At 49.0% G+C, this 27,149-nt stretch overlaps 1 protein-coding gene across 1 annotated transcript in view; it reads right to left on the reverse strand.

The window, feature by feature from the left end:
• LOC144942067 (B-cadherin-like) overlaps positions 1-18,264 on the reverse strand; it is a 43,547-nt gene extending 25,283 nt beyond the window's left edge. Inside the window, exons 1-2 of the mRNA XM_078868726.1 lie at positions 17,921-18,264; positions 8,226-8,328 (exon numbers count right to left, since the gene is read on the reverse strand). Coding sequence (XP_078724852.1) covers positions 8,226-8,328; positions 17,921-17,986 — 169 coding nt within the window. The 5' untranslated portion in view covers positions 17,987-18,264. The remainder of the gene's footprint in view (positions 1-8,225; positions 8,329-17,920) is intronic.
• Positions 18,265-27,149: the final 8,885 nt, after the last annotated feature.

Here is a 27,149-nt window from a genome sequence, read left to right on the forward strand (position 1 = left end):
CTTCTCGGCGGCCAATGCGAGACTCTCGTCAACACTTTGAAGGCCGGACCCTGAAGAGTGGAACGGCCACGTCTTCTTGCGTGGTGGTTTCCCCCCCCCTTTCTTCTGCACGACAAAACGCTTCCTTGACTCGCAGAGTCGAGCAGCCCACACAACAATGCCGCCGATATGCAAATAGGTGGAACGGGTGGGGGGGTGAGATCTAAAATGTTTTGACAAAGATTGCTTAAGGGCTTTTCTATGATGTAAATGTTTCCACGAGTCGGTTTCACTCCAGTAAAACCTGTGCCGATATTTCCATCGGCGACGAAGACCTAAACGTCCAAAGTGACGAGCGTATTCCAACGTGCCCCCATCAAGATGCGAATTTGTTTCAAAGCAAAATCTAATAAAAAAAACACAATCCACCATCTTCCATGTCAACAACATCACTGAATATTTTGCTCGTACACCACTAACAAAGCAGTCGCTTAATAAGTTTTTCCCCATTTCCATTTGCTCGGGTAGACCACTGATGAAGTTGAAATGACGCACCAAAAATTGGTTGTTTAATCGCCCCTATGTTAAATGTTTCTGACTGTCCCCTCTAGCTTGGCCGGTATTTCACGTACAATAGACAAACTATTTTAACACCCACCCCCCGTCCCCCATCTCTTGCTGGGGAGAGCCATCTGAATATGCGGGCCGCCAGCCACGGACAGTTTGAGGACCCGCATTCACGGGCGACGTTCAGAGATCGATCCGTGAACAGACTTGCCGACTTCAAAAATCGACCCCGGGATTTACGGCTGGGGGAAAGGTGTCCCCCAGACCTCTGTGGCTGCAGATAAATGTTTCTATTCGTCAAGCGCGTTTGCCGTGATGTCAGGTCACCCCCCCACCACCACCACCCCACTCTGCTCACCCATGACAAAGTGAGGCACGGCGGTGGCTGTCGGAGTTGAGTGGCTCGCGGTATTCGCGCGGCCACGCAACCCGGAGGGAAGTTTCCTCCTCTTACCGGCAGCACAAAACCTTTGCACAGTCGTTGGAAACTAACACACCAGGAACAATTGCGAGATTAAAATATTGCATCACCCACGGACTCACTCACCCCGGCCTACACCTCTCCCCGTTTTCATCGTACTCCCCCCCCCCCCCTTAAACTTTACTCCCCATCACGATCCTGCCTACCTCTTACTCTGCCCCCTCCCCACTCTCCGCTCCAGCAACCACGTCGACCTGCTGTGGAAGCCACCAACGCTTTACTCAGTGAGAGAGAAGTCGCCGTTTCTCCTCTGCTATCCCTGCGGCCCTTTAAACCCCCTTCTACCCCGTCAGCAATGCACGGGTTCGACTCCCGGTTATCTAAAGTATCCGAGGCTGGACCCCAGAAACCTCCGATTAACACGGTTGGCGACGTATGGTGCGAAAGAAGTTCAACACCGTCACAGCATGGGGAGGCCTGAATCAAGCAGAGGATTGACAGAGGGCCGAGCGTGTAAAATGTCTTGTTGCGAGAGTTACGCAACTCAATTCCATGCTACGGATGCTTTATCATCCCCAGTTACGTATTCAGGTGCGGTAATGCGCGTTTTATTTTAAGATCCAGAGGCGTGTGGCTTGTGACTCATCAGCTAGTCACCAGGAAGCCCACGTGTGATGATGTCAACCACAGGAAGGGCTTTGCGATCGGGGATGATGATGCACAGAAAAATTATGTAGACCCTACAGAAGAGGACTGCATGTAGAATTCATGTGGCGCCGTTCATGATGACCACAGCGATGATGGACGTCCACATGCAGTCGTGCGACTTTGTAGTCCACAGGACTGCACGATGCTGTTGGCCGCTGGTGAAAATGTCGACCGTGTTTGACACGAAGGACTAAAACGGTGACGCCGGGCGACAGGACACACAGCACCACCACTCGCGACTCCGCGGCGATGTCGTTCGCACAGAAAAGTGTCCCCCGCGTGGCGATGCAGCAGCGTCCGCCGGACGACGATGACATCAGCAGCAACTTTGAGACAGCGTCGCCCTTGTGCGCCCACGCGTGTACGACGTTGTGTGTGTTAACGTGTGCGTGTGTGTTAACGTGTGTGTGCGCGCCTCGCCCCGTAGCCGTGCTCGAGATGGTGGCGTTGACTCAGAACGCGCGCCGCGACCGACGAAAATAAAAAATATATAAAATATTAAAAACCACCGTGCTTGAATGGAGATCTCCCTCGCCGCTGCCGGGAAATGTTCACCATAGGCGGACGGTGTGCGTGTGTGTGTAATTATACCAGGCGTGTGTGTGTGAACTATACCAGGCGTGTGTGTGTATTACACCCGGTCTTTGTACATAACACCTGGTTTGTGTGTGTGAATATTACACCCGGATATAGCAAGGTCGACTTTAGAGCATTGTCGAACGCGATGGAGGTTCTGCTGATGTTCCTAGTAAAAGCCTCAGAGGACCCCACCACCGCTCAGCACGGCGTTGATCTGCCTCGAGAAGCGGCGCTCCATGGTTACCCCCCCTTCTTCGGAGTCGAGACCAGTCGCTACCATCCCACGAGAAGAAACCCCAAAGACCCAGAGAGTTTGACTGTGCCCACCCGAACCAAACAATCGACCAAAGCACAAACAGCCGTACTGAACGCCCGCTCTCCGTCAGAACGGACGGTATTAGTCGCCGCTACATGGCTCACAAGCCTAAACCTTCATGTATAATTTACACAAACGCGCCATACTGCTGGAAGAATGACACCCGGCCTGCCAACGTGTCTGCGAACCCCGTTTGCTGCGTCTTCAGGGCGACAAACATTTCTGCGCGCTGGCAAGCCACAATCAGACGCTCACTTTACGTTTCAGCCACACACTTAATCCCCGCGTGGTATGTTTCCTCGTACGTGTAGGTTTTCTCCGGTCATGCCGGTTACCGCTCATCAGACGAAAATTGCTCGAAAAAACACTGGCCATGCACTTAACGCAGCTCACGAGATGAGTCTTGAGGATCAAGCGAGGACTTTCTTGGGTAAATAAAAGTGCATTCATCTCGCCCGGGTCTGTGCCATGTAACCCGTGCCCACACAACCCACCAAATCCTCAGCGACTCGTTGTACAAACCACCTCAATTGTCCTGAAAAAAATAATGACATTTTCCAGCCCTTTTGTCAATCCACTGCTGGATGAAGGCCTCCGCACAGTGCCGATCACGGAGGCCCATTGCGATAACCTCACCACGCAGGGTCACACTGGGCAGGGGGGTTTGGTGAAGAGGAGCAGTGGAGTTCGCCCTTCGTAAGTGGCCACACGTGTCCCAGAGCTGCGGCTAAACCGCGGCTGGAGGGTGGTGGCAGTGCCAAGCGGACGAGCGACGAGGCCAGGGGCCAGCGAGCCGTGAACCCGGTTGGCGAGGGAGGGCAGCACGGGCGTCGCCGTGAAAACAACACCGGGAGCAGAAACAACGCGCTGTGGAGCCCTGCCCAGCCCCGGCTGACGAGCGAGGCTACAACAACAGTGCCATTCAACTATGGGTGACTAGCAGCCACCTCGAGGACATTGTTGATTGCTGAGTCAGGTGGGGACTTTTTTTTATCGTGAAATACAACGCGATGTGGGAGCGGCAGCGCTATGAGCTGAGCTCTAAATAATAATGTAATGGTAATATCATTAACCCAGGAAGCCCTCACCAAGTCTCAGGACTCTTTGAGGACTCTTTTCTACATTTGAATGTTTGGCCAATTTGTATCGAGTCGTTTGTTGGGCATCGCGTCAGAGGGAGGAACCACAGCACCCAGAGAAAACCCAGCACGCATATAACTCATATACCTACTTCTCTAAAGACAACAATCAGGAGCTTTGTCACCACCTGTGAACAGCTGCTCGAGATGGATTCTCGGCCACGGCTAACATCACTGGCGAGTGATATCTTGAACGGCTCTTGGCTCCAATCCTCCTTCACCAACCCCGCAGTGAAACCGAGTGGTAAAGTATGGTCAAAATACAGACCACCTATCAGTGGATTGACACACTGGTGTAAGTTCAGGCTACTGTTATTATAGATGGAGCGATGAGGTCAGCTGGTGTGCAAGGCGCTGGATGGATCGTTGGCATCGTGGGACCGTGTAGGATGGTGGCAACTTGGGGAGGCATTCATCCAGCAGTGGTTTGATCATGGCTGCTGCTGCTGTTGATGATGATGATTATACGCTCGAGTACATATTTTGTCTTCAGTCGAGGGAAGTGAAATTGCAGCAAGAGAGAGAAAAACGAGTTATGCTGGGCCACACGAACTGTACGAGCCAAGGTAATTTTAATTTCAGCAGGAAATGTGAATAGTGACCTGCGGCAGGAGTCTCTGGTTACTGTGCCTCAATTATTAACTCATTTTTATGTTTATAGTTGCATGTGTGTTTTTATGCGAGCAGACACCGGATGATTGGCCAACAGCTTTTCTTCGGCGGACCCGTTTCCCACCAGCCACGTGTGCCCCACACGCAGGTCACCCGCTCAGGTGCGCTCTGATACACGGCGTCAGCCGAGGTCGCATACTCTTGCCCAGGTGCCATTGTTCACGAGAGAATGCATTTCGTGCCGTCATGGTGGATTGTCAATTGTGAAAAATGTAAACGACAGAGAGACGGCGGGCGGTCTGACGCAACACAATTTTTTCTTCTCCTTTTACGGCGACGACTTTGTCGAAGTTTTCGTCCAGTCGTGGATATGTCATTGCTGATGATAACGATTATTAACATTTGAGATGCATCGGGCTATTGCTCTTATGGAGCAGTGTTTTCCAACAGCATTCGTTGAGGCAGTGAGGCCTGGGTGGGGTTCTCACTCTCCGAGCAGTGCTTCTCTGCGACGTGTGCATCAGGTCGTGCCGCGTATTGTTCGGCGTGGCATCCCCGACGTTTCGCCGCACACGCTGGGAGCATCTTCAGGAACTGAATGGAGCAGCTGATGTTTCTCCTCCGATTTATATCGGTTTGCCAGCAGCGTTTGGTTCCGGCAATCCGGCACGATTAGAAGGACGATTTGGTGACGCTGCTGCGTTGGCAGTGGTGTACGAGCACGCCGAACAAATAAAATCATATTCGTATGGAACACTGTGGCCTTAAAAGTAAGACAATACAATTTTCCATTAAGGTCATTGCCCAAAACATCACCTATTATCTGTTTCTTAATAGCGCAAATTATTTACGTGACAAATGATTGATGTGCTATGAAGGGCCATTGCTCGAAAAGTTAGCTATTGTTTATTTTTCCTTTTAAGGGCAGTTTTTATTTACGAATGTCTTGCACTTTTAAATCTTATTCACAAGTTACAAACTCCCACACCGCCCATCATCTCCCGTCCAGCGACACACGTGTTGGAACAGAGGCGAGACTTGTTTTTAACCATTTTCATATGATCCAATTAGTCAAGTGATCTAACCGATAGTAGGCAGTCACCAATTCGTTCAACCATCGGACAAGCCCGGCTCTAATAACAGTAATATCCTTAACCCAGGAGAGCCTCACCGAGTCTCAGGACTCTTTCGCGAGAGTTCTGCTGCATTTGGCAACTTTGTATTGAGCAGCGTCTGCGTTGTTGCATGGGAGGAAACCACAGCACACGGAGAAAACTCACCGTGCACACGCGAGGGTAATGCTCATCACCCCACTTCTCTTCACACAACGAAGTCGGGAAATGCGAACTCGGTCAAGTGGGAGTTAAACGGACCGCAGCTGTGCAAGAGCCGACATGGTATGCTGCAGTCTATTTGGAGAAGCCTTGCTCTTAATCCAGCTATACGGTGTACCGGTTCTTATTTTTCGTAAGTGGATGTCGCTGCAATGTCGGTATTTTTTGCAGCTGTGCCGTACAGCTCTCCCCGTGGTGGCTGGAGGGGCACCACGGGGGCGAGATGTTAATTATCTTGCCTGGTATACAGGAGGTCGTGGGTTCGATCCAGACCCCGACGCCTGCTGTATATTTTTCTCCGGGTCCTCTGGTTTTACCTCCACATTTAGAAACAAGCGTTGAGAATATTGGTCTGCTAGAAATTTCCACATAAGCCACTTTGTTGAGCTATCATTTGTGGCCAGGCCGCTTCTGAAAAAGAGCTTTTTAGGTTAGTGGGTCTAACCTGGCAAGGTAAAATATATTTAAATATTTTTAAATAGTTTAAATAGTCTTTGCTTTGTGCTGCGTTTCGCTCCATGTGTTGTTGGTATTACCCAAACACCCATCGGAAAGCCAGAAGACGTCTTCGTTGGTTTAACTACTTATGATACGAAGGTGGGGGGAACCACAGGCCGTTTACTCAAATTTCCCAGCCGTTGTGAGCATATTCATTTAAGCCCCCGGTTCACTTCAAGAGAACCGATCCATTTGCCCAACACATCTTAATTGTAATAGGAATGATAAGAGTAATCATGGACAGCTGTCAATCCGCTGCAGGTGAAGGCAGGAGGCCGAGGACTGCTTCAGATGTGACTTGCCACCGATGTTTAGGAGTGGTTGGCAATAGAACTCAGGTCCCCGGGTTTGTAGTGCAGTGCCTTCACCAGTGTGCCACTGGCTCCACCCCTTTAACGTCATTAAAACCATAGAGTGAAGTAAATTAATTGTGAGCATTTAAACAAATGACCGCTGTGACACTTTCATTCTCCGTAGCAGAACAGGTTAGCGAGTACAAACTTACCAAACGGGCACTGCTGTTTTTTCCTTCACATAATAGGTTGTGCATTGGACTCAAATAATGAATTTAAACCTTTTGATAGTTTTTGTTCAACTAAACAACATAAAAAAAACCCACAGCACCTCTACGTGGTATATAGCGCTTGCATCTGGCTTAACTTCCGTAAAAAACTTGCATGGCGCCTCGCTCACAAATATTTCCTCAAACCCCTGACCACCGTGATCTGGTTCTCACGGTAGCGTAGCTCAGTCTCGCTGGCTCGCACCATGTGCGCCATCAGATAAACCAGAGAACACCAAAACATATCGACGAATCCACATTCAGCGGCATTGTTGTTACCATTTTAACTATTTAGTCGGGTATGTATTCCACATTTGAAGCTTTCGTGACTGCAAGGATTCATACTCTTAGTTCTTTCGGTAAAGTCGCGTAGGTAAAAAAATGAAATTAAAATTTATATTTTTTATTATTTTATTTTTATTAATTTTAATTTCATTTTTTTACCTACGTCACTTTACCGAAAGAACTAAGAGTATATATATATTCCACCTCATTGCGTGGATGCAGCCTCAAACGTGGTCTGCGGTCAACTGAAAAGTCAGCGCATTTTGTGTTGTTTACGATAACTGCATTGGCGGTGGTGCCGTAAGTACAATTAGCACAGCCGTCGGCACGTTCGTCAATATGCAAATAAGTAGGCAGCATCTCAGGCAATGGGCCCCGTCTTCATACAGCACATCGGGGTTTGAACGGCAACATTGGCTTCGGCAGGACTTGCTGCGAGCAGGTCAAGATTAGCGACGGAGTTGCAGCCGAAGGAGAGAAACGTGCACCCCCCCCAGACGGATGTCCGCTGCGAAAACGTAGCGACGGAACCATCGGGTTGCGCGCCAGTTGCTCGTGGGGATTGTTATATCGCGGGATCGTCAGGGATGGTGGGCAAATTGGGGAGGCGTTGATTAAGGAACAGCTTTGAAATGACGCGTCAATTAGTTTCCTCGGTAGACAAGTGCCAATTTTTTAAGGGCCACATTGTGAAGGCAAACTCCAAATCGGATAATTCCGTAAATTTCTCTGGCCCCTCTCCATCTACTCTGAAAAAGCCCCATTACCTGAAAGTCAACCTGTTCTGCAGCTGCCAGCTACGAGGCAGTGTTCGTTCCAAATGAGGGGACTTTTGAGCCACCTGTCAGAATGAAGCCATTTGACCGCCTACAATGTCACACTTGTGACAAAGAGACAAACAGTAGGTGGTGGCAGTGGAGGTGGTGGACTTGGGAGGTTGAGGAAAAGGTGGAGACCGTGGAGGTGGTGGTAGTGGATGAAGTGGAGGTAGTGGCAGGTGGTAAAGGTAGTGGTGGAGGTGGCGGCAGTGGAGGAGATGGTGGCGCGGTGGAAGTGGAGGCGGATGCGAGGCATTTCCCATCTGTGTATGGGTGCCGCCCGCTCGCTCCAAGCCGCTCGAGTGCAATCGACAGTCCAGGGCGGAGCCGAGTGTCCGACGCGCGTACCCGTGCGCGTGTGTGCCGCGTGCGTGCGTGGGTTCTTCCGTGTCCGCGTGCGTGCGTACCTTTCGCGAGCACGTCATTGGGCTTCACGTGGTGCGGCACCACCACCTCGTAGGTGTGATGGGAGAATCCGGGAGAGCACGGGTGGTGGACGCGGCTGACAGCCTGAACACACGCACAGAGGACAGCAGCCTGTTAAGCGACACTAATAATTGTAGCCCTTTCCCCAAGTTCTATAATGCACACGACCAGAATCTTAATCTGAACCAAAGCCCCACACACCACACCATGGCCCTAACCCTCAGAATACCAACCCTACCTTCTAACCCAAGTCAATCACACACCTTGCCCCAACCCTCAGCCACACGACAACCCAAAACCCCAATCCCTGTCGTTCATATGCTGTTATCCTCATCCATAGCCCAGGGGCCTCTGCCACACTCCACAGCTGGAGTAAGGGCTGTTACGAGGGAGCACCGATGACTAACAATGTGGGACGTCACCGCGAGGTGGGGGGCCCAGTACCCCCCGCACGTACCGGGCCTCCGTTGTCTCACCGCAGCACGGACGGGAATGAACCGTGCCAAGCGCTTTTGCGGAAATAAACATTAAATAGCCCGATTTAATTTAACATTGGTGTCAAAGGAGGAATTGAATCTGGAAGTTGGGCTTTTAGTGCAGTCGGATCACTTCCACATTCCCCGAGCAGGTGGTCAGGCTGGGCATAGATACCAGTTGCAAATAATACTTTAAGTTGCCATGGACAGCCAAGTTGAGTCAACTCAAGTTGCTGGACAAGTGGAATTACTCAGAGTTGCACGCGTGATAGCGTGACCTGGGGGGTTCGTTTTCAGAAGATAATAACGAGCGAGACTTCGCAGATATCCTTGCGGGTCACCGACTGTAACACATTTGGTGATGTATTTATGGCAGCTCGGCCCCGAATTCTGATGGGAGAGAATTCGGGTGAAATAGGTCCCGGTGAAGTTGGGCCGAGGGCCCGAAATTGCAGTCGACTGGAATTGACTAAAAACATAGAAACACAGCCACCAGGGATGACAACTCGAGTTGCTCATCAGAGCTCTGCGGCTCACGGAAACACGGTAGGGTCTGCACGCTTTACCTTTTAAATGTACACATTTCCACGGAATAGTATTCAAGGCTTTTGTCCGGAAGGCCCCCAGGATAATTGTCAAAAAATGCATGTTTATTGTACCAACCCATTTGATGTATGTCCGTTTTCAAAGTGCGATAAAAAAAAATCCGCACTATATTAATGGCACTTCGCAATTTTATAGTAAGTCAATTTGCATGATTATTGGGAAATAGTATATCCACCCAGGACACTGCTTGTGTACTTTACAACTCGCAGCCTCCACACGTCCTTCTGACGCAACCGTCTGTGTCCCTACAGCCAGCCATCCCGCAAAACTTTTTCTATGATAGTATGACGACAAAACCCCTCTGAAAATAATCGCTATAAATTCCAGCACACAGCTCACCACCAGTGCCCAGATCTGCATAGCTATTGTGCAAGATTGAAATAAAGTATTTTAAAAGTAACAAAAAATTACATCAGTCGTATTCAGCGAACAAGCACGATTATCATTAGCGTGCGAGCACGTGGGAGTTATCGGAGGCAAGCTCAACGCGTGCTTCTAATTCCACGCGCGTTTATCTCCCAAACAAAAAAAAATCGAGGCTTCTCTATCATCGGCTCGCTTGCCAGTTTGTGTTTTCTCCTCGGTTTTCTCTTCAACCCCTCGTTGTCTCTGGGATGAAGGTACAGTGAGGGAAAAAAGTATTTGATCCTCTGCTGATTTTGTACGTTTGCCCACTGACAAAGAAATGATCAGTCTATAATTTTAATGGTAGGTTTATTTGAACAGTGAGAGACAGAATAACAACAACTAAAATCCAGAAAAACTCATGTCAAAAATTTAATAAATTGATTTGCATTTTAATGAGGGAAATAAGTATTTGACCCCCTCTGCAAAACATGACTTAGTACTTGGTGGCAAACCCTTGTTGGCAATGCACATTGCTCCGTCACGCGTGGCGTGGTAGAACGCGATCAATGACATCATGCTCCGTGGGGTCACGTCACGGGGGGGTCACAGGCTGCCGCTTTTGCATCTAAAATGTGCTTACGTCGCAAGCTTACGATGCAGGCTTTGAGTGGCACACAGTTTCAGTTTAATTTACTAGGATTTACCCTGTGAGCCATTCGGCTCTTGATTTGGATTCAACCGCAACAAACAATGAAATTACAAGATACACCTAAAATGCATTGTACACAAATCTGATCACATACGTAAACAATAAAATCCTACAGAAAAAGGACCACCCATCCATGCTGTGTACAGAAAGTGCAAAAAATTCCATTTCAATATTTGATCCCAATAACAATCATAATACAATACAGATAAAAAATGTCAAGTATAAATCTATACCAAATCAGGGTTGGGATGTTGGTTTAGTTTGTGGGTTTTAGGTCCGAGGTTTAAACTGGAGGTTGTTTTTTACGCTGCAGGCATAGCTTGGGTCCGGTGCGAGTTTCATGTGGCTTTAAGGCAATGGTTTGAGCTGCAGGTTTATCTTGTATTGAGTGCGAGTTCAGGCCGCTCGCTTATGCTGGAGCTTGTGAGTCTATGAATGTTGAATCTCTTTCGCACCGTACGTAGCCAACCGCGCTAATCGGAGGTGTGGGGGAAGGACGACAAACTAAACCCAAAAAATCTGTTCTATTTGAGCAGTTCGGAGTTTCCTGTGCCGACTGAGGCTTATGGTTTAGGATACAGGTTTAGTGTGGGTTTAGGCGGTGGGTTTATCGCTGCACGTGTCCCGATTGGAATGCCCCCCTGTCCTCCGTGCAGCCACTCCCACGCACCTGCGATTTTAATTAAAGACTCCGCGGCGCTTGACTCACACACCGGTTAACCATATGTTGCGAGTTTATATTTTATTTATGCGCAAGAAATATTTTTTTTTATATTTTGCAATCAACGCAGCAGGTGAAAGATGGGTCATCGTGATGCGAGTGTTGAAGTGCAGGGGGAGGGGAGGTGCAGGATTGGTAAATCCGACTGTGATATTGTCCAAGTCGTACTGCTCCAGTCAATGTAAATAACATATATAGGCTGAAAACAATTTAGAGGAGGAACACACACGGCTTCGAGATACCTACACAAGCTAGACACCTCATTTTGACAGACTTAAGGACATCTCGCCAGTTGGGATGGTAGCCAGTGGCCAAAAGGCACCTCCGATTAGCACGGTTGGCTACGTACGGTGCGAAATAAGTTCAACATACATACAAAGGCAGGGACATGCCCAAGAGGACATCCACCATGGAAGAATGAGCGATTAATTCGGCTCATGCCTGGATGCTCGATAAATTGTTACATTGCAGGACTGACAGATGTTGACGCCTTTGGGGGGTCCTTCATCCAGCAAGGTATAGATCATGCACGATGTCGATTATCACGTGGAAATTTATAGCAGCCAAATACTGTATTCTAAACGCACGTTGACTCTAAATGTGGAGGGAAAATCGAAGGACCGTAGAAAAATCCACACGACCACGGGGAGAACATGCAAACTCCAAATACATCGATACAGGTGTCATGGTCGGGACATCCTGTATACCAGGCAGAGTAGTTAAATTATCGCTACCGTGACGTCTAAACCCATCCAGGGACCATCCACCCCCAGCTGCATCACTCGTATTCACTGGTGTGGTTAAGTATTGTCAAATAACTCTTATAAACCCACCGGGCGTGGGGAGGCCCTAATCCAGCAGTGCATTGACCATCGTGAAAACACAAGTCTGCACATTCCTGCAGCCAATCAGAATTTCTTTCGAGCATCATCGGGTGTGGTAAATTGGCACGCTACTGGGCGAGGCAACACCATGTTTGGGAGAAAGTGGACAGGCAGAGGTGGGGGCAGCGGTCGGGGGATAGGGACCGGGTGAGTGCTATCTGAATTTCCTGTAACAGTGCATGCTTTGTGCATTATACCACATCGAAACATTGCACAGCAGATGCAGCCATCTCCCTCCTACACCGGCAATGAAAAACTGAGAATAGTCTACGAGGAGACTGCGGTCACCAGTCTCAAACCATGGACCGCACGACAATGAGGCTACTCCTGAAGCTTCCTCACTGGCGCAGTCGCCAACTTCCATGGTGGCGAGATGTTAACTCCCTCACCTGGCATACAAGAGGTTGTGGGTTTGATCCCGACCCTGACGCCTGTATATTTGGACTTTGCATGTTCTCCCCATGGTCGCGTGGATTTTTATCCGGGTCTTCCGGTCCCCCCCTCCCCCCCTTGACATTTAGAATCTATCTTCTTGGTTCTTTCGGTAAAGTCCCGTAGAAGGGAAATAATAAAAGAATAAAAAATCTTATGTTTAATTTTTATTATTTTATTATTTCCCTTCTACATGACTTTACCGAAAGAACCAAGAAGATGAATCCCTGCAGTCACGAAAGCTTTAAATCGAAATTTAGAATCTACATGCGTTTCGTGTATTTGGCCGCTGCTATAAATGTCCACGTGGACAAGCCCCTTTCCTTGAGCAGCCATTTGTGATGGCGAGGTCGCTTCTGAAAAAAAGGACCTAAAAAGCTCAGTGGGGCCTTACCTGGTAAAAAAAAGCGTTTTGGAGTTCATATGAACAACACAGAAAAGTGCGAGGCTGATCAAACTCCCACAGCATGCGTGAGAAGACGTGGGTCACCGTCTGTGATCCAGCAAATGTTAAAGCCTCCCCCGCCCCCCTGCCTTCACCAACCCGCACTGACCAGCGCGGTGAAATATGGTCAAATAATCCCCACGACCAACACGATCTGGGGAGGGGGGAGGGGGGCTCTCAAGCGCATCAGCAGTGGCCATACAAAGGGCGATTATAACGTGCACTGAAGAGTTATATAATTATTTTTTCCAACGGCCAATTGCGAATAAACAGACTCCCTCAATTAATAATTAACACGCCAAGCCCCGTGCCGGGTGCCTCAAAGCCCCCACAGCACCCAACCGCCATTGTCAATTAACCAGGGTATCTGTTGGGGGGTGGGGGCAGTCTCAGGGGATACCCTGTTACCGTGTGACCCCAAGTGCTTTTTAATTTCCCCATATTTGATTCTGGCCACATTGCGCCCCCCCCCCCCCCGTTTCCCATCCTCCCCCCACTTCGACCCCCAGCTGGGTTCTATTGATCTCGGGATAACCCGACAAATATTTGGTACGGGAACACCCCCGTTGGCCAATTAACGGCGCTTGACTTTCGTCAACAAATTAAATCGGGCTAACCTTGTATAACATCGGTAGCGGTCGACCCACATCGCCACTATCATGAATCATATCGTGCGCCGTGGATGAATGCGCCGTGGATGAATGCCCCCCTCCCCCCACTCGTCGTGGTGCTGTACTGCCACAATCTTATCTCGCTCCGTGCCCATGAGCTCATCTCCTCATCTCATCGCTCCATCTCCACCGAGGTCACCCCCCCTCGGACGTCCGCCCAACCCCCTCGCCGTTTGCCTGTGGCTGACATTGTGCCTCCTTCACCCTGGAAAGCCACGCCGAGCGAGGCTCGTGGCTGGTTCCTTTGGCACCAGGGTCCTTGGCACCGATGCAATTTGGTTATTTTTGAATTGCCAACTAAAAGCCACCAAGGTCACCACGGCCGTTGCTCCTCACCAGTACGAAGTAAACTTTTAAGTCACCTCTTTACTCAAGCAAGCAATGAGGTGGTTCTCGTTCACCCGGTTGCCGCCCTGGCCAAGCTTGTGGAAATTCCACATTCATTTTGCGGGACGAGTCTCTCCCCCAAGACAGCTAGAGTTTTGTTGAATTCTGCCCACAAAGTTGGTTCGTATTTTATCGAATCCAAATAGGCTGATAGGCCGAATAACCCTCCCGGCCCTGCTAGGATTTGCGAACCACCTGCTCTACCGCCGTCGCAAGAGGTCACACGTTTGGCGCCAACGGACCATCGCCGACGATGATGCGTGGTCAGTGAATACTCTGCTGCCGAACCAGTCCACTGCTGGACGAGAGGGCCCAGTAGACTGTCCGGTGTGGGAACGTGAAGGCGAGAAGCGCGAGTGTAGAAACGACGACGGGCCGGTGGTGGTAGTTTAGTCCACACTCAAACCCAGCCCATTTCGCAAGCCTGCAGCTGAGCGAGACTCGGCACGTCCAGCCCACAGCCCTCCCCCCACGCCGCTAGCGCGTCTTTGATCTCGGTGAATGGACTCATTTCATCAAACCCAGTTTTTCGCCTTTACTCTACTGCACGAGTGTGGGGGGGGGGGCTTTGCGCTGTTTACGCGTCTGTCTGTAATAAAATAATGATAGCGTGTGTGTGTGTAATACGGCAAAGACAATGGGGAGCGGTAGTGTAGCGGTTAGCGCGCTGCGCTACGAACCCGGCGACCAGTTCGATTCCAGCTCACGGCCAACACCGGTGACGATTATGTGAACCGGTCCTGGGCCTCCCCTAGGTCGACTCAGCCTCAAACGAATCCCTGGTGTCGTGTATAAACATCGCCAGTCGGGAGACAAAGGCGGCCGACCGTAGTGCTGGTCACCCACCCCCTCGTGTGCCGTGACGGCCTTCATAGGTACTCGCTAACAGCACTTGCCACAACAGTCTGTTTGTTACAGGCTACACGGGGGGGTCTGTCTTATTGTGGAGTGTGCACTGCTCTTACAAACCCCCGATCTCCCCGAGTTGTATTCCCTTCCACAGCTAAAAATCTATTGAACTACAATTACTTCTTCGTATAGTGTACAATGTATGTTAAACACACTTAAGTACATAATGTAGTATATATAATGTCCATTACACGGGCCAGAAAATTTTCATCAATATTTATGGTTGTAGTGTTTATGCCAAATTTGTCAAAACCTTGAACCACACGACGAGTATATCACGTTTTACAAAGATAATATTTATACGATCCAATAATGCACAAGTCAAACTCTGACCAATAATGCGTCTTCATAGCACGATGAAGGGTCATTGCCCGAAAACGTCGCCTATTACATATTTTTACATTTTAAGGCAGCGTTATTAACGAATGTTTCGAGTTATTTTGCCTACGTAAGCCGTGACCCCCCCGCCCGCCATAGGAATGTGGAATGTCCACTCCTGGCGCAGGGCTCTGAACGATAGCCGAGCAACGCCTGAACGCTCACTCGAGCTGGAAATCACACCGACTGTGACCAAAATGAAGCTCATGACGTTGAGTCTTAGAAAGCGACGGCATACGACGGCGTTTAGCTCAAATCGCTTTCAGCTTTCTCGGCTTGCTTCTCCTGGGAAATGGAGCGGGCGAGAATTTTAGCATTAAAAAAAAAACTAACTTCGTTTGGGTCAAACCATAAAGGAATGCGACGTGGCCGGGTGGTGCTGCTGCTGCTACTACTGCTGCTGCGTTTGGCAGTGATGCACAAGCACAGTCCAATAAAACAAACCCCCTCGCATTGTTTCGCGTGCGTGTTTGCGTTTAGTTTGTTGTCCTTCACCCGCACCTCCGATTAGCACGGTTGACTACTTACGGCGCGAAAGAAGTTCAGCATACATACGTTAATAACAACTCCGTGGTCTTAAAAGGATAACAACTCCATAACATAATAGGCGACGTTTTGGGTAATGGCCCATTTTTCAAAGCACACAAATCATAAATACGGATCGTTGTATTGGCTACGAAAACGTCGAGTTAAGAAAACGCTACAGAATATTATTAAATGTATATGCAACGCACTGAAATGTATTAAGTTGTATATTAATGTTTGCCCAATGTCCCATGAGAGGTTAGTTATGTTGGTTCGTATACAAAGGTTTCTTTTGTATGCGCTAGGCTAGAAACTCGTCTCGTGTAAGTTGACGGTTTTTGTGCAAACCACTTCAAAATACCGCCCAGAGCGGAACTATCCCTGCAGTGAATGCGGGGAGTGGCTCAGAGAAGACCCCGAAGCTCTGCCCTCCGTAGCCACCTCCCAGACGAACTAGAGCCATGTACCACTGGCACTGGTAATGCCAAGTTAAGCCTGCAAAGATTCATGCCGAAGCCAGAGTTAGTTTCATTGCCCATATTAGAAATTCGCAATGGTGTTGTACAAATCGATAATTATCCGAAACACACTTAAATCAACCATCTAGGTTGGTTTAAGTGTGTCCCGTCTCTCGTTCTGACTTTGGTTGTGGTACCTATCCCCAAGATGTTAAGCACTCAACCATTCACATTACGCGTAAATAAATGGCATCTCGCGCACGATTATATCATTGGAACGTGACCGTAAGCTGCTTTAATTGTCAATAGATCAATCGTTAGGTCTAAAGCATTTAAGAGAAATGGGACTTAAGAGTGGACACATCGTGGCCCTAAGACTTTAGGATGGCGGATGGACGAGACCGGTAGTGGAATGACAACCAAAGGAGGGGATCGCAGCGGAACCGCGAGCATTGTGGAGGGGGGCTCCATCCTACAGCGGATAGACCACGGCTCACGAATGACGATGACAAGGCGATCGACAAGAGTTTGGGTAGCAGGGTGAAGAGACACAACACGATGGGCCGCAGCGCGCCCGGCAGGTGAACGTCCCAACTACAAACTACAACTCTGCGATCAAACAGTGACGATGATGCTGCAGCTACAGCTGCGTCGGCGGCAGCGGTGCACAAAGAACAGCAACATCCCTCGCATTTGTTAACAAGACTCGGGGCTCTTTAAAGGGAGAGGACCCCCCCCCCCCCCATATATACACAGTATATAAAACAGCATATATAATAGGCGACGTTTCGGGCAGTCCCCTTTTTACATCAGTGGTTAAGAACCCCTGGTTGATGACTGTGAAGATTATGTTTTTTTATATGGCTATGATGATGGTGGTGTGTAGGTGATGGTGTGTAGGTGATGGTAAATGGTGGTGTGTAGGTGATGGTGTGTAGGTGATGGTAAATGGTGGTGTGTAGGTGATGGTAAATGGTGGTGTGTAGGGGATGGTAAATGGTGGTGTGTAGGTGGTGGTGTGTAGGTGATGGTGTGTAGGTGATGGTAAATGGTGGTGTGTAGGTGATGGTAAATGGTGGTGTGTAGGTGGTGGTGTGTAGGTGATGGTGTGTAGGTGATGGTGTGTAGGTGATGGTGTGTAGGTGATGGTAAATGGTGGTGTGTAGGGGATGGTAAATCGCGGCGTGTTTCGGTGTCGATGATGTGGGGTTAGCGCGCCGCGCTACGAATCCGGCGACCCGAGTTCGATTCTCGCTCACGGCCAACACCGGTGACGAATATCTGAACTCGTCAAGGGCCTCCCCTCTAGGTCGACTCAGCCTCAAATGAGTACCTGGTACAGTGTAGTAAACATCGCCACTTGGGAGACAAAGGCGGCCGGGCGTGGTGCTGGCCACCCACCCCCTCGTGTGCCGTGTCGGCCTTCATAGGCGCTACTCGCTAACAGGATCTCTGATGGTGATGATAATGGTCATTAGCACAGTCGGCGACGTACGGTGCGAAACAAGTTCTCCATACATACAGCTGTAGACGACGCTTATGGTGTTGGGTGTGACGATGCCGCAGGTGAGATGCTGATGGCGGTGTAGGTGTAGGCGACAATAATAGAGCAGACGTAGGTGCAGGCAAAGGGCTGACGGTGTAACCGATGGTGATCGTGTCGAGGACGACGATGATGGTGGTGGTGTTCGTATGCAGGAGGCGTTACAGGTAAGCGACTCTCTCACCTGTACTACCGCACGGCAGCAGAAGATCGTCGCGAGCACAGCAAGCGCTGCGCGCTGCGCCGACATGGTCACCTAGTCGTCTTCCTCCTCTTCCTCCTCCTTCGCTTTGCCGCTTTGCTGGTCCGCCTGCGAGCGCGAGTTTCGCGAGCGAGTTTCGCGGCGCTCTGGGGCGAGTGGCGGGCGAGTGGCGGTCGCGTGCGGAGCCGCGCGCTATGAGACAATAGGAAAACCCCGGGCGGCGAGGTGAGTCGACAATTGTACCTCCTTCACCACCCCCCCACACACACACCCTTTACCACCCCTTACTACCACCACCACTATCACCAATCGCGTCACCGCGGTGGAACAGGGCGCGCCGATGTAGGTGTGGTCGCTGGGAATTTGAGCCGGGGATATATGCGCTCAACCGATTCTGCTCGGGGGGTGCAGCTGCTGATGATGCTGCTGCTGTTGCTGATGATGCTGTTGCTGATGATGCTGCTGCTGTTGCTGATGATGCTGATGATGCTGCTGCTGATGATGCTGCTGCTGCTGATGATGCTGCTGTACTGCTGCTTGGCTATAAGTAGGCGTCACGGTGGCGAGATGTTAACTACCTCGCCTGATATCCAGGAAGTCGTGGTTTCTATCCCGATCCTGACGCCTGCTGTGTATTTGGATTAACCCGTAGGCTTTGGCGACCAATGTTGTCCACATTTAGAGTTTGCGCGTCTCTATATCTCTCTCTCCCCGTGGTCGTACGGATTCTTGTCCGGTCCCCCCCCCCCCCACAATTAGAAACGTGCGTTTAGACTTTAGAGTGCAGTGTTTGGCTGCTCTAAATGTCCACATGCTATGCCGACACTTCGTTGAGCTATCATTTGTGGCCAGGTCGCTTTTGAAAAAATCAACTCATCACAGTGAGCCTTACTCTTTGGCTCTTTCGGTAAAGTCACGTCAGTATAAAATAAATTCATTTAAATCACGACGTTTCGATTGCAACACAGGCAATCATCATCATCATCAGGTGGGAAAACCACAGCAAGAAATGTGTTTTGCTTTAGTGGTAAGAGGTTATGAACTCCAAATCAGTGGGCCTTACCTGATAAAATACAAACTGTTCAATTTTAATATTGGGGCGGGGAGCGGTGGCGCGGTGGTTGGTACACGACACTCCCATACCTCTCTCGCGCTAAAATGACAGTGGCGAATATTTGAAACGATCCTGGGTGGGGGGCTTCCCCTAGGTCGACTCAGCGCTTAAATTAGTACCTGCTGCTGTGTGTAAACATCGGCACTATGGAGGCCTGCACCCACCACTCCTTTGTGTGCCGTATGTCGGCCTTCATAGGTGCACGCGAACAATACTTTATCCCAACAGCCCGTGGAGGTCGTGGTCTTCTTTGTGATGGTAATGTATCCCCCTCCACCCCCCCCGCGATAAAGTTCAGCGCTTTGAAAAGTACGGTGCTTGGCGTGACGAATCTGCATATGAACCAAACGTCCGCAGTCATTTGTTTACCAATCGAGTGATAACGAGGCTTTGAGAAGTCCAAAGTAAGTTCCCACCCTTCACCCCCCACGAAGACGCGATTATATTCATGAAGAATGAGTCACCGCATAAAGAATGCGTTCAAAGCGGGAGTTTAAACAAGGACCTCGTCAACAAATGAAAGTACGGTAATGCGAATAAAAAATCAAACTGTGCGTCATCACGACTGGCCTCACCACGATTGTCATTCACTTAGCGAGACTCCAATTCGCATGACCTTCAACGAGTTTCAAGGGCCGTTTATCTGAATAAAAGGTTGTTTTGTTATGGGATCGCTACAAACATGTGCACGTTGTTCCAAAAGAGGCATCCTAAACTCGCGGCCACAACGACAGTGCTCGAGCCCTTGATGTCTTGTCGAAAACGTGTGTTTAAAACGAAACTTTATTTTTATCTCTAGATTTGAAGCTTTCGTGACTGCAAGGATTCATACTCTTAGGTTTTTTCGGTAAAGTCACGTAGGTAAATTTTTATAAATAATAATAAAGTGATTTAATTGATTTATTTTTGTCGCCAGGTAAGGCCCACTGAGCCATGTAGCTCTTTTTCAGAAGCGACCTGGCCACAAATGATAGCTCAGTGCAGTGGCTTATCACGTGGAAAGGGGCCGTCCATAAATGACGCCACGCACCTAGGGGGGGGGGGGTCAGACATTTGTGACGATGTGTGACGATGGGGGGGGGGGGGGGTGAGAAATATGACGTCACATCAAAATGCGCAACTTTAAATAAGTATAGACAACACGTTCTACTTAATTAAATACACTTTTTAATACATATTTTCTTCTACAACATCAGAGTGCAGCGCCACATTAAATACGCACTACAATGACAATAGTTTAAAGCGATTTGAAGCATGGTTTATTTTTTTGGAGGGGGCAGAGCTTCGTGACGTCATATTTGAGGGGGGGTCTGACTTTTTGTGACGCCGTGTGACGAAGGGGGGGGGGTCAAAAATCGTCCAAAATCACGTGACGTCATTAATGGACGGCCCCTTATCATGTGTAAATGTATAGCAGTAGCCGAATACTCTGAAGGATCATGAGGTTCACGTGGAAATGGGAGCGGTAGTGTAGCGGTTAGCGCGTTTCACTACGAACCTGGCCACCCGGGTTCGATTCACGCTGATGGCCAACACCAGTGACGATCATGTGAACCGGTCCTGGACCTCCACTTGGTGCGATGTGTAAACATCGCTACAAGGGAGACAAAGGCGGCCGGGCGTGGTGTTAATCACCCACCCGCTTGCGTGCCGTGCCGGCCTTCATAGTTGCTGCTCGCTAACAGCACTTGCCCCAACAGTATGTTAAGGCTATACGGGTGATCTTTGTCTTTTTTGTATGTTTAACTTCTTTCACACCGTACCCAGCCAGCCGTGCTCATCGGATGTGCTTAGAAACACAACGGAGTTAAACACACACGCAACAAAAACATTCCAAAGAGATTTAATATTCAAACATGCTAACAGCACTTGCCCCAACAGGCTTTTAAGGCTATACGGGGAATCTTTGTCTTTTTGTATGTTGAACTTCTTTGGCACCGTACGTATCTAACCGTGCTGATCGGAGGTGGGGGGGAAACACAACGAAGCGCACACGCACACACAAAACAAACAGTCCCAAAGAGATTAAAATTCGAACATTCTCATCAAGTCCGGCAGACAGCGATTGCTGCGCCATTACAGAAGGGCTCTTGTTCAAAACGTCACCGATTCAATGTTTTCCTTTTTGCGGCCACAGTGCTACCGGCGAATGTGTTGGGATGCTGTTGTTTGTGCTACCTGCACCAGTGCCAACGCAGCGGAGGCATCACCACGCCATTCGCATGCATGGGTGGAAAAACCCGATTTTTCCAGCGGCAGGCATCGGGTTTCTTCTTTAATACAATTAACCCCGATTTCGGGGAATTAAAACTTGGTTTAATGAATACGAAACTCTGATAGGCTTAGGCTGCTTCCTCGTCGGTGCTGCTATCGTACTCGGGGCCGTCGGGCACGGGGTTGTCGTAGAATGCGGGCAGGTTGGTCTTGATGAACACGAGCTTCTCCACAATCGTGGGCGCCAGTGAGTTGCTTAGCTTGACATGGATGAAGCCCATCGTTGAGAAGTGCGGTTCTGCAATTAGAACCAATTAAACCGGATTTCTCCCAATCTCAGATGATCGGGTTTAATATAAAAAGACAATTAAACCCGATTGTAAAAAACCCGACTGTGCCACCCATGTTCGCATGCGATTGGTTACCCTGATCCCCGCCGTGTAGAAACTACAATGTGCCACCCACCATCTTTACACTCAAATAGATGACTGAATCGTGATATTTAGCAGTAATTCGTCACAGGCCTCATCTTTACAGTGAGACGTTGGTTTGTCCGTTCGTAAGATAATGTTACTGACAAGAACATTCACTGTGGGCTGTTGAGAACGGAAATTAATATTTAAATACACCTGGGTTTGTCTCTCCACGCAAACGAGAAATCTGTTTTAGTCCGTTAGCCTCAGGGATCCCAGACAAATATGGAAAGTCAGTGGTTGTATTCACTATTTCAGGCCTTCGTCAGTCCACTTTTGGAAGAAGACCTCCCCATGCCTGGCCATACTTCACCATGCTGGTCAGCGCGAGTTAGCAAAGTATGGGGGTGGGAGGTCCTCAACCAGTTGCGCTATCACTCTCGTTACTAATTTTCACGGCTGAAAATTTAATAATTCACCAAAAATGTATCCTTCTTGTGTGTGCTTTTGTTTGTTCAGTAACCGCCTTTAATGAAGAATGAGGGTTAACAAATTAAACTGATAGACATTGACTGCAATAATGGTTCACCAGGTGATATGTTACCGATTATGAATCGTCACTTCCTTATGCACCTTTGCCCTGACAGCGATCAATCTGCCGCGTATTATGGTACGTGTCGTCATTGTTTGTGGGTGACGGCATCAGTTAATTATTGAACACAGCGGGCTTCTCACAACCGACGTCTCTCGAATATGGAGTGTGCGTGGTTTAAATTTCCAAGTTAATGCTTTCGTTTGTTTGTTTAACCAGTTCAGAGACAACTCAAAAAGGCAGACAATGTCAGGTGACTCGTGCTCATCGCCCAGTAGAGCAGGCGTGCGTTCAGCTCACGCGGCCCACGTGTGCACTGTTTACACCAAAAGTGACAGACAGCCATGTCCTCAAATCCGTTGGGGGGGGGGGTAATTTGGCCATACTTCGCCACACGAGTCAGTGGGGGGGTTGTGATGGCAGGGATCATTGAGACGTGGAAACCAGGGATTCATTTCAGCCGGGTCTACGCTGGTAGGCGATGCCAACACGTGTCAACACCGGGCACACTTCATTACACCTCCTCCACGCCATGATGGTGTGGAAGAGGTGAACGAATCACCTGGTGAACGATGGCGGGGAGGATGCCGTGATACACTCACTCATCTTACACTGACTCACACATCATACACTGACTCACTCAGGCATCATACACTGACTCACTCATCATACGCTGACTCACTCACACATCATACACTCACTCACACTACCACTCACTCACTCACACATCATACACTCACTCACACTACCACTCATTCACACATCATACACTCACACTACCACTGACTCATTCACACATCATACACTGGAGTGTCATGCTGCCAGATATGGCTGCAAGTTTGGTCGTACATGTTATGTATATCGTTTATTGTTAAATTTGAATACAAGTTCCTATGATTACTGTAGGTTACATTGTATTTTATAGCTTTATTTTGGTGATTTCGAAAACATATGGTTAAGCCATGTTTCTTGCCTTCACCCGCTCACCTCCGTCTGTACTTCGTCGGGGAAGGAAGCCGTGATGCACTCACTCATCACAACACTGACTCACTCACACATCACTCACTCACTCATCACTCACTCACACTACCACTGACTCACTCATCATACACTGATTCACACATCATACACTCACTCACACTACCACTGACTCACTTACACATCATACACTGACTCACTCATCATACGCTGACTCACACATCATACACTCACTCACACTACCACTGACTCACTCACACATCAAACACTGACTCACTCATCATACGCTGACTCACTCATTATACGCTGACTCACACATCATACACTCACTCACACTACCACTGACTCACTCACACATCATACACTGGGAGTGTCATGCTGCCAGCTATGGCTGCAAGTTTGGTCGTACATGTTATGTATGTCGTTTGTTGTTGGGTTGAATCACAGTTCCTATGATTACTGTTGTTATATTGTTTTTAATACTTTATTTTGGTGATTTCGAAAATATATGATTAATCTAAATTGTCTTATGGTTTATTGTTTGACTTGCATCACACTGGCATTTTTGCACACAGCGTTGTAATACGGTTGTTTTTTCTGGAATATTTGCTGGTTTATCCAGGATGTTTCTGTTGCGCGTCGTCGCTTTAAGATGTTCTTTGTTCATGTTTTTGTTTATTGCGGTTGCACCCGACTCAAGAGCCGCATGGCTCACAGGGCTATACCTAATCAATGAAACTTGAAACTTGAATGATCAAGTGTACCTCTCGCTATGTCTATGAATACTAAGGCACCTGCCACCTCCCGGAATGTGTATCCAGCGATGACCCGGGACATATTCAGTGACACATTAATTAGGCCCTGCGTGGAAGCATATAAGTACAATACAACCGATTATGAGCGATGCTACCAACCACGTCGCCTCGCGACAGCCGACGACAAACCTGTGTTTAATGCACGCCGGCCACAAAAACAATCACTCCCCAGACTCAAACCTGCCGAGCCCTTCGGACGATTTGCCCACATTCACGAGTGCCCGTGCAAGGTGAGTGCAATTCGTTTACACAGCACGGGTGTCGTGTTCGTGCGGCTTACACTTAATTGCCCAGTCAGGTGTGCTGAGATGATTTGGCTGCTAGACATTTCCACATAAGCCGCTTCGTTGAGCTATCATTTGTGGCCAGGTTGCATCTGCAAAAGAAGCTAATAGCTCAGTAGGCTTTACCTGGTCAAAAAATATATATATTTTAGTGATTTGCTTACTTTTCCTATACAGTACTTTGCACGCTTTTTGTGTACTTTGTATTGTTCGTTGCAACCTTCTGACCCGCACCCACTTGGACATCTGTGGAAAAAAAAGAGCTTCCAAGCTCATCGGATTTCTCCCGCAGTCTAAATAAAGATTCGGATTCTGCGTTGCTCAGACAGTCCGCGCGTGGGTTAACAGGCGCGTGGGCGAGTTTTGAGTCAGCACAGGTGAGCGGGTGAGTGCGAGCGAGTGAGTAAGCGCCCGCCCGCCCACCCGCCAGAAACCCCGGGGCTCAGCCGTTTATGGAAGTCAGCGCCTCGCGTCGCGTCCTGCTCGACGGAGTCATTGTTCAACACTTCGGACCGAGACGGCTCACGGGCCGATGAGTCATCCACACGGAGCTTGTCTGCAACCAGTCCAGAGTTCTTGCTTGGACTGAATCGATGCGGCTGAAATGGTTCACTCGCTACACGCAGTGGGGTTGTTGGGGTGTGTACATTGTAAATAATACTTTTACAGGTACTGTCTCGCCACATTGTAAGGTGGTCTTGGAACGCCGCGTTGAGTCATCGGTCAAAACAACGCTCACCTAACACGCGTCAGATCGATAAATATTCTGTTCCGAGTGGCTGGTTCGGTTAAGTTTAGGGTGCGAGTTCAATCCCCGGTCGGGATGTTTGAGTCAACTCGTCATCTCTCCCGAGTTTAAAACATGGGAGCCACGAAGTTGGGGGACAGTCAACAGTGGTTGTCGATACGGATACATAGATCTGTGAAAGCTACGGTTCATCTGTGAAAACGAGCTTTATAGCTCATCGGATTCCTCCAGTATAAATACATATTCTGATGATTCTGGTTAGGTGATGGGCAGGGGTCCTACGATTGGCTGGTTGGCTAGTACCATATATTCAAGGAAAATACATTTCGGCCAATGAACCTTCATAGCACGGTGAATGGCCATTGCCCGAACCGTCGCCTATTACATATTTTTCCTTTTAAGGCAGTGTTATTAACGAATGTGTTGAGTCTCCTTTGTCTCTGGTTCAGACGCGCCCTCGCCATAGGAATGTGGAATATCCACACCTGGCTCAGGGTCTGTAAACGCTCACTTGAGCTGAAAAATCACGTTGACTGTTGTTCTGATTATATCTCCTCCAATGCCACTTGCACATCGCGTTCATCACAAGGTAAACAACAAATCCATCGAGTCCAAACGTGGAAATGCAAACCGCGGGTTGGCTGATCCAGAGCCAGTTGCGAAGCGAGCGCCAGGTGGGTGAGACGGTGGGCGTGTGAGTGAGACGGGGATCCCTTTCAGCCAGAAATGTCCGGAGCAGAGGGCTACGTCTCGTGGCTGGCTGGTTAAGTTATGGGCAGGGGTTCTCCGATTGACCGGTTGGTTAAGTTATGGGCAGGGGTTCTCCGATTGGCTGGCTGGTTAAGTTATGGGCAGGGGCTCTCCGATTGTCTGGCTGGTTAAGTTATGGGCAGGGGCACTCCGATTGGCTGGTTGGTTAAGTTATGGGCAGGGGATCTCTGATTGGCTGGTTGGTTAAGTTATGGACACGGGTTCTACGATTGGCTGGTTGGTTAAGTTATGGGCAGGGGTTCTCTGATTGGCTGGCTGGTTAAGTTAAGGGCAGGGGTTCTACGATTGGCTGGTTGGTTAAGTTATGGGCAGGGGTTCTCCGATTGGCTGGCTGGTTAAGTTATGGGCAGGGGTTCTCTGATTGGCTGGCTGGTTAAGTTATGGGCAGGGGTTCTACGATTGGCTGGTTGGTTAAGTTATGGGCAGGGGTTCTCCGATTGGCTGGTTGGTTAAGTTATGGGCAGGGGTTATCCGATTGGCTGGCTGGTTAAGTTATGGGCAGGGGTTCTCCGATTGGCTGGTTGGTTAAGTTATGGGCAGGGGTTCTCCGATTGGCTGGCTGGTTAAGTTATGGGCAGGGGCTCTCCGATTGGCTGGCGAGATGGTTAGCTCAGGGGTCGGCAGCCAAAATGAACAAGGAGAGACATTTTTTTGTAATTCGGTAAAAATGAAAACAATAATTTTAAGAGACTGGGCGGGTCCTGAACGTCACGAAGCGGTCCTCGGAAGAGCCGCAGGTTTGCCGACACCTGGTTGGGGGCCGTCCATAGATGACGTCACGCGATTTTGGACGATTTTCTACCCCCCCCCTCGTCACACGGCGTCACAAAAAGTCAGACCCCCCCCCCTCAAATATGACGTCACAAAGCTCTGCCCCCCCCCCCCCCCCAAAATAAAACATGCTTCAAATCGCTTTAAACTATTGTCATTGTAGTGCGTATTTAATGTGCCCCTGCACTCTGATGTTGTAGGAGAAAACATTTATTAAAAAGTGTATTTAATTAAGTAGAACGTGTTGTCTATATTTATTTAAAGTTGCGCATGTTGATGTGACGTCACGTTTCTCACCCCCCACCTCGTTACACATCGTTAAAAATGTCTGACCCCCCCCCCTCCCAGGTGCGTGACGTCATTTATGGACGGCCCCCTCTCTGGCAATAAAACAGGTGTTAAGATGTTCAAACGCCAAATAGAAACCTAAAGCGGGGAATCAAGTACTGCATTGAGCACACTTGTGGTGAGCTTGCAAGAAGGATGCCTCTGGTGTAGGGCAATCGGTTTC

The sequence above is a fragment of the Lampetra fluviatilis genome, chromosome 26 (genome assembly GCF_964198595.1).
Source record: "Lampetra fluviatilis chromosome 26, kcLamFluv1.1, whole genome shotgun sequence".
Lineage (NCBI taxonomy): Eukaryota > Metazoa > Chordata > Hyperoartia > Petromyzontiformes > Petromyzontidae > Lampetra > Lampetra fluviatilis.